We start from the raw sequence: 13,618 nt of genomic DNA, 5'->3' as shown, positions 1-13,618 counted from the left end.
CTCCTGAGGCCAAATGAGAGGAATCCCAGAGTGCCAGGGTGGAAGGGACCTCAAGGACCCCCTGCTCCAACCCTTCTGATATTATTGTTTCTCTGAGATCTCTCAGCACCCCAGAGAGCTGAGGCTTCAAACTTTCCAAAGTGGGGGAATCCCCCCCTTCCCCTGGGAGACCATTCCAAGGTCTGACTGTCCTCATGGGGAAAAATTTCCCTCTTGTGTCCCATGGGAATCTCCCCAGGAGCACCTTGTGCCCATTGCCCCCTGTCCTGCCCAGGTGAAGGCTTGCAGCAAGGCAGGTACAGGTTACAGTAATGAACCATTTGAGTTTTAATTGGCTCACCCTGCCAGAGCCTTTGTCCCCAGAGGTGCAGACGTGGCTTTCACAGCCATGTAAACACTGGCATGAGAGATCTTGCCCAGGAGAAGCATCTAAACGTGCACATGGATTTGGAAAGGTCTCAAACTCAGAGGTAAAGCTGTGGCTTTGGCTCTGCTTTGAACTCGGATGTTTTTCTCAAGATAAACACAGGGGAATGGGGGAGACCAGAAACCCTACAGAGCTGCCATGGGTGATACAGAAGAGGTGCAGGAGGTCCCTGAGGGGGCAGTGGGCACTCTCCTGAAATCCCTGTGGATTCAGACTGAAGCAGGGAGGAAAACAAGAGAGGCTTAGTCATGGAAAAGAATAAAAATAAGAGAGAAATAAATAAGTGTTCACATTTGTTCTCAGATCTGATTGATACCTGGCAAAAAACCCTACTTAGCTGGAAAGGGAAGAAGCTGCTAAGGGGGAGGAAAACCAAATGACTGAAAAAGAGCAGAGCAGGGAACCCTCAAGTGGGTGCTGGTCAATAAGGGTCCTTTCAGGGGAGAGCAGAGTTCAGAAAAGGGCTCATGTCTGTACCCAGGTCACCAGCAGGGAACCTGCCTGTGCTGTATGGAAATGTGTGGAAATGCAAAGCAGGAAGGATGCACATTCCCCAAGATGATGGAAACACAGGTCCTGGAGTTACCTTTCTGTTGCTCCTGCTGCTCTCCTCCTGGCAGAGCTGGCAGATCTGTCCAGGTCCTGACAGCTGCTCCTAAACCCCAGTGAAGTGCAAGACATTCTGCTTTACAGGCAGGAAGGCTTCACATGCTTGGGTTTTTAACCCTTCTCTGGCCACAGCACTTTTGTGCGTTCTGCAGGAGGATCTGGAGTTGCAGTGCCTACAGCACAGCTCCCTGAACCAAACACTGAACTCCAGTATTATTGTTATTTTTCATTGCTCTTTTTAGACCCACCAACCAGAGGCACGGGGCAAAGGGATTAAAAGGGGTCAATACCAGTTTAAAAACCAACATGCTTGTGCTGAGGAGGCAAAATGAACTCACATAGGAGCAGCACTACCACCTAAAATCCTTTCTAATGGGATAAGCAGCACTTTTCCAGCAGGGAATGATTGCTGCTGTGGACTCTACAAATCCTCAGCAAGGCAAAACCTGAAGGACAAACTTCAGGGTATTTGTGCAGGGAAGATGCTGCAACAACCCAGGAGCCTCGGGCCCTTCAGTGTTTCCATGGAAGAAGAAAACCACCAACCTGCTCCTCCTGTGTGCCACTCAGGAACCTGCAAGAGAGGAACATTGTCACTTGAACCGGCACTTGAGCTGCTGCTACATTTAAGACAAACATTTGGATTATCAGAGAATTGCCTCGTCCTGTCTTTAAAATCCTACCCAGACAGATTTTTTATAATTTTCTTCTCCAAAACCACGCTGCCAAGTCTGCCAAGCCCTCAGCACTCCCAGCTAGATGGGAAGAGCAGGAGAAGAACTTGCACAACACCCTCAGAAGAGCAGGGAGGGAGCAGGAACATAGAGAAGACTGCTTAGATGGTACAGACACAGCTTAAAACTGGCTTTACAGAATCCCTGATGTCTGTGACCAGGCAGCCACGATGTGTGCTGAGGCCTCTGTGATGCTCACACTGCTTGAACACTCGAGGTGAAGCAGGGGTAAAAAAAATCTCCAAGGCCTGGAAGATTTGTGGTAGCAGGTAAAGCAGATTTGAATGAAGCCCATGCTATTTTTAAGACAATACTCTCCTGATAAAAGTTTTATTGGCAGTCTGTGCCCTGTGTCAGAGCACTGCTCTTCTTTCTTGACACTCAGAATACTTCAAGCAGGCTGTAACCACCCCGAGCACAGGCCTGGGGACACAGCTGCTCCCTGGGGCTTTTAAAACATCTTTTCCCATTGGAAATCAAACCTGAAACTTAGCTTTCAAATGCTAAACAAATCCTACAACAAGTATCCTCTGTAATACTGACTTTAGAAACATGTTCCCTTCACTACATTCTTCTACAATCAACTCCTTGAAAAGTTATTTCATGTTCTTTTTAATAGCTTCTATTCCTGGCCAGAAGCCAGTGGTTATTGGCTCCAAATGCCCACCAACACTTCTCCTTTCCCTCTACCTTCTTTGGACATGAGTACTAAAGGTCCAGGTCTCTCCAGCATTTGGCTTCTGAACGTCCTTTAAGTATGAAAAATGAGTAAACAAGAGATTTATACAGAAAGAAAAGGTAAACAGGAGAGAGACAGAACTTGTCTGATGCAGAACTGGTGATGACAAGCAGTGGAACCTCCTCCTTCCCTTAAGAGCTACAAAAAAGCAGCAAAGAGACCTCAACGATCAGCATGATGTTGAAACATCTGTCCTAGAAAATGGAGCTGCACTATTCCAACCTTCCCATCAGCACAGAAATAAGAGGAAACAGGACTTAGAAAAGAGGGAGGCAAAAAGGAGAGTTCCTTTCTTCCATACTTGTGTGGCAGGATGCTGTTCTCCTCTCTTAGCAGCTGTTTCTGTTTAGCATTTTCCTCCTGGCCTTTGAGCTTCCCATCCTGCCAAAAGGAAACATCCACCCATCAGTGGAGCTGCACCAAGCCCCAGTTCCACCCCAACCACACTCCCAAGGGAGCCCCTGCATGGCTGGGTCTTTATAAAGACTGATCAGCAAAACAGATCCTCTCAGGATTTCCAGGGTTTCATGGTAACAGAGAAGTTTGTTCTGCAAGGGCTTTTCTGGCACAGCCATTCCTGGTGGGAACTGGTGCTGCAGCTCTCAGCCAACTGAGCCAAGGGGCACAGCACCCCCAGGGACCTCTCCTCCAAGGCAGTGACAGGCTGGGCAGCCAAAAAAGCAGCTCCACTAAGAGCTGAGCAGCTCCTGCTGGGAAGATAAGACTACCCAGCCTGGGCCTTGGGGATTCCTGGGGTCCTTTGTTACTCTCCAGCTGCATTGCACTTCAGAGTTCCTGGTTCCTTCTGCTTAACTGGAGCTGTTCTGCTACAGCAAACCTGACTCTGATAACTGAGTCATGATGCACAAATCATTTCACTGAAATGCTGTGTAATCCTGGTAAAAAAAGGAAACAGAACGGTTCAAGCAGCCCAGGGAAGGCAGCTCCTGCAGAGCAGCACACACAGGAGCTGTGGGAACAACCTCTGCTGCTTTGCAGTTCTCACAGTTGCAAGTTCTGTTCTCCAGAACTACTCCTTTCCTCCCAGTTCTTAGCACAAGAGCCTCTTGTTGTACAGAGGAAGCTGCAGAGCAGGTTTTCCCATTCTCAAAGGCAAATTTATTGCTGAAAAGGGAGTTTTGCTCTCAAGATGAAGGGTGTGCTTTGCCCTAAAAAACAGAGTTCACAGATGTGCAGCATTAAGAAAACAAAGTAATTTACGACTCTCTCAAAAGATAATTTTGTCTTCCAAGCTCTGCTATTTACCACTTTTGGGAGAATTTCCCTTATTATGATTGGGAATACAGAAACCCAAGTTTGCTTTCCCTAAGAGGCAACATGTACAGTATCTCTCCTGCTGTATTTTATTAAACTAGTGAAGGAAACCCACAACCACTGTCAAAATTTCATCAGGCAATGCAGTGTAATGCATGAAGTGTAACACTGGCAATGTTCTTGTGAGGCTAAACTCAATAAACTGCCTCTTTACTGTATATTAACAGAATGTCCCAGAGCTCACATTGCTGTGGCAGATGAATAATACATATTTATTTGCCTAATAAAGCTCAGGAAAAGCAACAGAGGAGAATAAAACTTCAAACAGAAGAGTAAAAGCCACATTACCTGTCTCAGCCAGCTCTTTACTCCTTTTTTGTTCTCTTGGCTGAGCTGGTGACTCTGTGACCATCTGTCCCTCTCCCGCTTCAGTTCCAGCTCCAGGTGGCTCCTGGAAGAGGAGGAGGAGATGTGAGTGAAGGCTGGGGCCGTGCAACAACTGACAGCAACAGCAAAGGAACTGTTTAACCCCTTCTTTACAGCAACTGAACCCAAATTCAAGAGCTGAAAACTGCCTCTTTGAGTAAGAAGTCAAGCCATGTGTTAGTACATCAGGATGGAAAATGTTAAAGCTCATTTAGTTACAGCACAGTGTGGAGGGAAATAAACCTGCTGACTACGTCTGCAAGCCCTTAAAAAATCCTGTTATTCATCTATTACAGAACTGCTGCTCAGCACCATGTGCAAAGAGCTATTCCTCAGCACCTCAGCTGCTGCAGGCCAGGCTCAGCAGGTCAAAGATGGATGAAGGAGCACATCTGAGGTGCCTGGAGCAGGCTGGGGAGATGCCAGACTAAATCTACCTGTGGGTCACAGACCCTTTGCTCTGGGGCAACAGAAAACTCAGCATCTGAACTGCAGCCTGGCTGCATGTGGCAGTGACCAAGCTCTGGGGCTGGAGCACCAGAAACCTCCTTCTCAGAGATCATGACAAGTAAAATAATGTGGGAGGCACAGGGAATGACCCTGGCTCCAAAACCAAAGCCCTGAAACTGAGTTACCTGCTGGGAAAAGTGCAGTGGCAGGACTTGGACTGCAGAACATTCTGAGCCCTCAGAGCCATTATCCATTACCCATTACTGCCCTCCTTACCCTCCACACCACTCCAGCAGCCTTCAAACACCTCCTGATGCCACCAGACTCATTAATTATACCCCCTAACTGAAGGGGACTCAGATCCAGAAAGGAATCCTCACCCACACTGACATTTAAAAACAAACCAACCAGGGAAAGTCCTGCTTGGAACTTGGATTTAAAACCACCACTACCACGTAGATAAAAAACCCCATTTCCTCTGACAGAGGAAGAGGATCCAAGCAAGACTGCAGCACCCAGCCACTGCAGCACCCTCCAGAAACTCTGTGCTGTAGGAACCCAGCTAAATAAAGCAGCCCAGCCTCCTGCCAGAGGCTCCATCAGCCCCACACTGCCAGGCTGGATGTAGCTGAGTGAGGAAGGGATCAGAGCAAGTCCAACTGATGCAAAAATAGAACAGTTTGGAAATGCCTTCCCCAGGCAGCTCCACACAAGGTGAAGCTGACTCAGCTGCAGGTGCCAGTGCAGAGGAGATGCAGAGAACACCACCCAGCCCACCACCCAGCCCCAGGCCTTGGTATAAATCTCTGATCAAAGCCCTTTGCTGGCTCTGTAAAAGCTGTGCCAGGAAGGGAGAAGGGGACAAAAAAAAAAAACCCAAACCTTCCCCCACCCAGCAATGCTTCCACACAATTCATGCCAGTGACCTTGCAACAAACCCAAGATGCAGAAGGAGGGAGGCTCTTCTATTTTAAGGCAAGAGGATTTCTGTTTCCTGCTACAGGGAAACTGATGAGACTGCAGGGGAGAACACGAGAGCTCCTGCCAAGTTCTGTACATTTGCCTTCCAACTTTCTGACTGCCTCCCAGTGAAACTGAGGCCAATGTCAGCTGGAAAAATAAACCACACCACAACAATCCCAGCACTGTTTGTCAGACTGACAGCCAGGCTGGACAACCCCAGCTCTCCAGTGTGAGCTCTGGGGGAAGGCTTGGCTGCTCCATGCCTGCTGAGGAGCAGTGAGTGGCTTTTACTTTTAGCTTTAGATTCCAGATTCCTCTACTGAGTGGAAAACCTGATGGAAGGGCAGGCACTGGAGAGGTCTGGGTTCTGTCAGAGACCTGAGTGTGACACCCAGGAACCCCCATTCCCTGCAGCAGGTGAACCTGCAACATGACCTCACCACAGCTTCAGGGCCTGCTCAGCATCTCCTGGTCCCTGTCCTGCATCTCTAGAGCTGGGAGGTTTTCAGAAGAGATGTTTATGGGCCAGACGAATCTAACCAGAGTGCAGAGAGCCCCCGTGGACATCTTGGTGTTCAGAAAAACATCCTGACACTTCATTTCCACCCAAGAGATGTTTTACAACCTGCTCCTGATACATTCCATCACAAGCTTTGTAGTTTTCCTGGGGGGTTCTGCTGACCATCTAAAGTCCTTTTGGTTTTTTGGGGGTTTTTTTGTTTGTTTGCTTTTTCCAACCTGATTTTTCCAAGTTGTAACTTTAAAAGAAGTTGTAACTTCTTAAAAGCTTTGCCACCTCCCAAAGCATTTTACCTCCCCCAGAGTTCATGCCATCCAGCATCTAAAAACCCCATTTATCTCTCTCCACCTCCAACCCCTCTCCCTCCTTTTGCTTTCTACTAGGCACAGTAAAAAAAAAACTCAGAAAAGAGATGAGAAAAAGATCTCTTCACCGCTGCCTGGAGAGCTCTTCCACTTCCAGCTGGAGGCTGTTGATTTTGTCCCCAAACTCCTGCTTGAAGAGCTTGTTGTCCTGCTGGGCCAGCTGACGGTCCCTCTCCGCCTGTCGCAATCTGGATTTGAGCCACATGAACTTGTGATAAAAAACAAAAGCCATGGTGGGGAGGAAGACCAAGTTTAACCAACAAATTAAAATAAAAAAACCCAGTGAAAAGGTAAAGCGAAAAGAAAAAAAAAAAAAAAAAAAGAAAAAAAAGAATGATAAAAACAATGGAAAGGAGGAAAATATTTTAAAGAAAAGCAAAATGGAGGTGAACCAGGCAGAAGCTCTGATTTTCAATAGGTTTTATTCTATTACTACAGTTTACAGCCAGTAGATGAAAAACAGAAAACATCACTTTTATCCAGATTCAAAGCAAACCTCAAGTACACAGAATTTTCAGTCAAATTGGATTTTAATGTATGTTACATTTCAGCTTTACACGTGTAACTGGAACTTGCAACATAGGTTAGCTATGATATTGAGAATTAGTGCATTTTCCTGCTCCCTTCCACAGCCTGGCACACCAAAGCACTTCTGCTCTGGGCCTGACATCAGAAATGGCCAAATCCTTAATTCTGTCTGATCCTAGTGTGACTGTGAGAGCAAACAACCCCAGCCCAGTCCCCTGGCTCTACAGAAGACACCTGGGGAGGGGCAGAGGAGTTCCCTGCTCTGATCAGCTATTTGGCTTCCTTGAGGAACGCTTCCACCCTTTGTATCATTTCCTGTTCTTTTTCTCCAGGTAGTTAAAATGCATTTTTTAGCAAAAGGTTACTGGAGGGGAGGTTTCTACTTCCAAGCATGCGACTTGGGCATCACGCAGAGGTTCAGAACAATCCCAACTGCTCTCCAATCCATCTGTGTGTCCCCCAGACATGCTACGTGGTGGCACACACTTGCCCAGGGGAGGACTGGGCTGAGCCTGGAGGATTTTTACACATCCCAAGTGGAACCCACTGGGGGTTCTCTCCCCAGGTGCCTTCCACTCCCTTTTGCTGCCCCAAGGAGCACTGTCCCGCAGGACAAGAGGGGAACTGGCACCAAAGAATTTTTACAGGCATCTCACCAGAGCTAAAAAAAAAAAAAAAGCCCTTATTCGACACAGAAAACCCCCAAATCTCATCTCTTTCAAAGGAAAAAGGAATCTCTAGGAGCACCTATAACCTAAAGCCTGTGACAGGCCAGCACAGTCAGCTTCTGTGGCCACAGGGAAGAGGATATTAGTTTAGAGAAGTCCAAGCTACAGTTAAAGTTTTGCACTGGGGTGCTAAATGGGCAATTATTTTTCCTTACTGAAAGCTCTCTCCAAGCTTTGGCTGTTCTTTCATTGGCAAATCCCATTTGTATTGAGCAACAGAGACTCAGAAGTGAATGAAAGAAGTGTCACAGTAAAAGGCACCTCTTCCTTTTAAACCATCAACTACTCCAACAAGGAAAGGCCAAGTACCAAATGACCACTTCCACTCCCCCCACCACTGCACATCTGCTTTCTTTTGGTTGGGTTTTTTTTGTTTGTTTGTTTTTATTTTACGCTCTAAGGATCAGATTATTTTTTTGCAAAACGTGTGACTTCCCTTTCTTGGAAGAGGAGAGCCCCACCAAAACACTTCTCCTCAGCTTCCTTCTTGTCAGGAAGAACCACAAGGTCTGTCTAGAGGGGTTCATGGCAGAGGTAGAAGGCAATGCAAAGATAAGGAGGTTTCCACTGAACTTACCACTCTATCATGTTACTCTAAGACACCTAGCTACTAATTCTGGACACATGAAGTTTAAAGGAATAAGGATAAGTCCCCACCCCCCCACCAAGATGCGAGCAGTCTGGGGTACACAAGGGCTGGGTCTTCACCCTGAGGAGCTGCTGAGCTGCACCCCTTCCCCTGGGACCTGGGGACCCAGCCCAGAGAAGAGAATGGGGTAAGCACACAACTAGGTTCAACAACTTCCAGGGATGGTTTGTTTTTTTTTTGTTGGGTTTTTTTTTTTGTTTGTTTGGGGTTTTTTTTTTCTTGTCTACTTCACAAAAAGGGGAACACATAAAACTAGTTGACTTTCCAGAGCTGGCCCATCTGATCCTGGTGGGCCCCCAATGCACCAAGCATCTGCTGAAGGTAAGGTTTGCATCACCGAGGTGCACAGAGCCAGAGCTCAGGGGTCATTTTGCTTTCCTGGTGGGTTTCTTGGCCAGCTCATTGGTATTTTAACACAGTTTAAGTGGCAAAGGTAGGGATTTTTATACCCAGCTCTAAATCTCCGAAGAAAAAAAACCTCATTGATTTTAAAAATTCAGCAAATTCCAAATCAACTTTAGGTGACAATTAATATTTAAACAGTTGCTTTTAGCAATTCTCGAGTTCTCCCCTCATAAATGAGTTCTGATGTCAGAGCTGTGAGGTGACCAGACATAAAAATGTCTAATGATGCTTCTGCACCAGTTTGTTTGCTGCACTATTTAAGATTTTTGCCTGTTTCACCAAATCCTTTCCACTGCATGAGTAAGGAGGAGGATGATGAGAAAACGGAAAAAATAAGAACAGCAAGAGAAAAACAGCAAACAGATTAGCTGAGTAGACATCATAAAACATGGACAAATACACATTTTCTAGATATAAAATGAGCTATTTTTATATAGAGTCGTTCAGAACAGAAAGCCTAAAATGACAGCATTAATTCAGTGCATTGACCAACTCATTAAATAAGCCCCAGCCTGATTTTCTGAGCTGGCAGGAGAGCCCAGGCCATGCACTGAGACTGAAAATCTGAACCTTTGGCCAAGCCACAGCAAAGCCTGACTTCCACAACAAGCAAAGGGGAAAAGGAGCACTGCTCCCACCTGCTCCCCCTGACAGATTGTCATTAATGCTCAACCACTTCTCTAAATTCCTGTTTCTGATTTTTATTGGTGCTGTTGGAGACAGGGAATGACTTGTAATGAGTGGATAACATACAGAAGTGATGTAGCTCAGCAAAGCTGCTGTGTTCATTCCTGCTTTGGCAGGATATTTTCTCCTAGGGGAGCCCTCCTGAGCATGAAAACACCTCTAACTGCATCCCAAAAACTGCAGCTCTCCTCCTGTAGCTCTGTTTAGCACTGGCTAAGCTGAGCACTCAGACTCTCACCCATCCAGGGCCCGTGGGACACTACCACTACAATACACAATATAATAATTGCAAAAGTTTCATTTTTTACCTTTGTTCAAGCTGTTTGATGATGGCAGCCATCTGATTTGTTTTTTCTTCCAAACGGCTGTTTAGTTCACTCTTCTGTTTCACTCCCATGTCTGAACTCTGGGAAAATTAGGACCATGGTTTTTTGTAAGCAGCAGTAAAACCAAAATAAACCAAAGTGGCATGGAAACTGAAAGGGGAAGGTGCCCAAAAAGCAAATGCCAGGTCAATATTGCAAGGACAAACATCTTGCTGTACAGGTGCAGGCTGCATCTGGACAATGCCATAATCAGTGAAGCTTTGTGTATAAGACATTAATGCAGTACCTGTTAGTATAATTTGACTTTTTTGCACAGAATGATTAGCTCAAGAAGAGCAGAAACAATTTTTCCTGTTCTAAAGTTTATTTTTAGATTTCTTTCTGGGCATTTTGTGTTGCTCTTTGTCTTAAGAGTCTGATTTTGTGTGTGTGTGTGCATAGTGATGTATGTAATGACACCACACACCTTCAAATACTACGTTGCACAGGAACAGAACCTACCATGGCTCAGCTTTTAAACCACATAAACACAGAAGTTGCTTTCCTCAGTCCTACAGACACATTTCCAGATCACCATGAGTATTTTTTTTTAAAACCTGCATTTTCCTTTAGCTTTCAACATGTTCAACTGTCCAGCCTGTATAGCCTTGCACACCTAGCACCTTTGAAGCAGGCAGGGGAAAAAAAAAGAAGAAGAGCTATCACTTTTTCTCTGGAATGCACTGCATCTGATTTAATCACTCCCCTACCTGCAGCTTGAAGGACAGTTCATGCTTTAGGGCCCTGAGATCATCCAGCTGCTGTCTGAGTGCCACCAGTGCATCCTGCTTCTCACAAACATCCTTCTCCAGCATCTTCATGGCCAGCTCCATCTCCTGCCTCATCCCAATCTGCACCTCCAGCTCTTTCTCCACATCCTGGAACAGATGGATCAGTCAGCAGCTCCTCCCCACCCAAGGGATAAGCACACTCTGACCCATCCAAGGCAACTGAGGACAAAAATCTACATTTTTGGGGCACTATTAAAGCAACAGAACCAGCAGGAGTGGCCAAGAGTCAGCACTACATGGCCCAACCTTTCTGATGAGGGGGGTGGCTGGTGAAAAGCTGGCAGACTTAATTCCTACAAACAGCCCTGCTCAGGCATTTTTCTCCCCAGCAGCTGAGCACAGAGTGTCACCCAGCAGCTCAGAGGGTGACAATCTCCTCAGCTGCAAGGGGGATCTGTGAGACTGGAAATACAGCTGCTCTGCTCATGTTGAGAAACAGACCTCAAGCTGAGCAGCAGAGCCACACAATTAGCATTGCTTCTGACCAGCAGATTTCAGAGCAGGCTGGAAAGAATGAAATCAAAGCCCCTGACCCACCATTTTCAGCAGGGATTGCCTGCCAGGGAGGCACTATGTGAATGAGCCCTTTGTAGGGAGCTCCAAGCTCCTTACCAGCCTCAGCTGAGTCTCCTCCTTTAACTGTTTCCGTGCCTCAGTCAGTGCTTGCCCATCAGCAGTTCTGTCTTTAGTGACCTGAGTTAATGAAGACACACAATTAGCTCACCACTATACACCCCTAACCCTCACATTTACTGGTTTGCTTTCTCCATCACTTCAGAAACAAATTCTGCAACTACCCAAACTCAGAGCCCTGTTGGGTTCAGGCAGCCTGCAGCTCCCTTGTGAAAAGTTTCAACTGAAAGAGGGGAGACTTGGGTTAGATACTAAGAAAAAATTCTTCACCAGGATAGTAGTCAGACCTTGTCCCAGGTTGCCCAAGGAAGCTGTGGCTGCCCCATCCCTGGCAGTGTCCAAGTCCAGGTTGGATGGGGCTTGGAGCAACCTGGGCTGGTGGGAGGTGTCCCTGCCCATGCAGGGGGTTGGCACTGCATGAGCTTTAAGGTCCCTTCCAACCCAACCCATTCTATGATTCTATGAAAATCCTTTCTTTCCCTGTTTCCAAGGTGTTTGGAGCACACCAAGGGACAGGAATGAAATGACCAGACTGTCCCTGTTCAGAACTTTCACAATACACTAAGTACAATCACAAAACCTCAGAAAAATATCTTCAGGGTTGCAAAACTAAAACCAGATTTTGCCACAGCTATGAGCACTTGCAATAAATCAACAACAACAACAAAAGATTATAGATCATGCTCCTTGATTTCTGAAGAGGGTAACACTGCAGGCCAAAAAAAGCAGAACTCCCAGGCCCAAATTATTCTGCCACCCCTCAGTAACTCATCCTTCCTCCTGCCCCTCCAGAGAGCAAGCCAGGAGCAGGCTGTGCCATGCTCACAGCCAGGGTCCATCTGCCACCCTCTGCAGTCACTCCTCCCTAGAGCAGTTTTTGCATGAGGTCCCTAAGGAAACAGTCTCTCCCAAATGCCTGCTTCTCAAATTTGGGCTGGGACTGCCTGGAAGGCTCAGAAGTTGTCCATGCACACCAACCTTACGATTGGACTCTAAGATGTAAGAACTTTCCTCTTTAACCCGTTCCATCTCCTCCTGCAGGGTAATGATCCTGTTGTTTGCAACTGCAAGCTGGGAACAAAACAGAGCAATAACAACAAAAATAAACTTGGTTACTTTTTTCTCCTCTCCAGACACATTCTCTGTACTTTTTTTTTTGACAGTCAAAGTGATAAAGAAAATAAATATTTGGAGTGGCAAAGGACAACTCAGTCTGCACCATGGAGAAAAAGACTCTGAAAAAGCACCTGCTGGTGTCAGGCTGATGGGTTTCCACTGCCAGGTAAAACACAAACTTGCCAACCCACTTCAGGTCCTGTCTTTCAGTTAACTTACTGACTTCTTCGGGTCTCCACCTACCAGACTGTGAAAGGTGTGGTTAGCACAGCTCAGCAGAAATCCTCACTCCATTCCCCTTCCCTTGCCAAGCATCACAAAAAGGGAAAACAGCCAAGTTTTGCTGACTCCTGGCAACTGAAATTCCTGCACACTGTAAGCTGCTCCTTGGGCAGGAGAAGCACAATGGGAACCTCATCACAGGAGGAAGATTTGGCTGGAAATGGAGGATCAGTAACACCCAGCACCCTCAGGAGAATTCCTCAGAGGAATTCCCAAGGAAGGCATCACCACAGACTCACAGATCACTTTGAGTTGAGTGGTCAAAGCCCAAAATAACTTCAGAAAACTCCTTCTGGCTCTGTAAATCCTAACTTACATAAGCCTTGCCCACAAGCAAAGCTCAGTGACATTGCAAGAGATCAGCAATGTTAAGTGACAAACCCCAACAGGAATTACCCTGATAAATCTGCATTTTTGGTACAGCTCAAGCCAAACACACAAATTGCTCTGACATGTGACACAGCTCATCAATTCCACCCTGCAAACAGCCCTGCTTGGCATGGGCACAGCTTGTTCCAGTGTCACTTCAACTCCTGCTTTGCACTGCATGCAGACTTCACCAGGACACAAGCAAGTAAATTATTAAAAATTTAAAAAATAATTCAGTCAACACTGCAATTAATCTCCTGGGCACCAAGTCAAATGGGCACAGCACTTGTACCCTGCAGGTAATAAATCAAAAGCCACTTCTTATGGCAGTGCTGAGAAAGGGAGCCTCTACTGCACACCACTTTTTCAAATTAAAGAAAGACTTAATTGTAAAAAACATTTCTTGCTCCCTAATTACAGAAGTGGATTACAACAGTTTCCATCACTGAAGCTTCTTATCATTTGGAATGCATCCATCAGAGTAAGAATTCAGTCCCCAGACACACAAATCTTCTTTAATCACAGTGAACAAGTAAAAAAAATCCTATTTTATATTT

At 46.2% G+C, this 13,618-nt stretch overlaps 1 protein-coding gene across 9 annotated transcripts in view; it reads right to left on the bottom strand.

Moving 5' to 3' along the window:
* The window catches only part of RUFY3 (RUN and FYVE domain containing 3), a 46,462-nt gene that overhangs the window by 2,758 nt on the left and 30,086 nt on the right, over nucleotides 1–13,618 (bottom strand). For 6 of the 9 annotated variants that reach the window (XM_071744154.1, XM_071744152.1, XM_071744160.1 and 3 more), the window contains 9 exons: nucleotides 12,273–12,365; nucleotides 11,274–11,354; nucleotides 10,581–10,748; nucleotides 9,814–9,911; nucleotides 6,577–6,696; nucleotides 4,133–4,235; nucleotides 2,811–2,890; nucleotides 1,583–1,610; nucleotides 1,014–1,082 (listed from right to left, as the gene is read on the bottom strand). In XM_071744154.1, coding sequence (XP_071600255.1) covers nucleotides 1,014–1,082; nucleotides 1,583–1,610; nucleotides 2,811–2,890; nucleotides 4,133–4,235; nucleotides 6,577–6,696; nucleotides 9,814–9,911; nucleotides 10,581–10,748; nucleotides 11,274–11,354; nucleotides 12,273–12,365 — 840 coding nt within the window. Of the gene's footprint in view, nucleotides 1–1,013; nucleotides 1,083–1,582; nucleotides 1,611–2,810; nucleotides 2,891–4,132; nucleotides 4,236–6,576; nucleotides 6,717–6,911; nucleotides 9,111–9,813; nucleotides 9,912–10,580; nucleotides 10,749–11,273; nucleotides 11,355–12,272; nucleotides 12,366–13,618 lie in introns of those variants that run through there. The other 3 variants (XM_071744158.1, XM_071744159.1, XR_011725910.1) reach the window with 2 other exon arrangements.

The sequence above is a fragment of the Heliangelus exortis genome, chromosome 4 (genome assembly GCF_036169615.1).
Source record: "Heliangelus exortis chromosome 4, bHelExo1.hap1, whole genome shotgun sequence".
Classification (NCBI taxonomy): domain Eukaryota; kingdom Metazoa; phylum Chordata; class Aves; order Apodiformes; family Trochilidae; genus Heliangelus; species Heliangelus exortis.
This window is presented reverse-complemented; position numbering and strand designations above follow the sequence as displayed.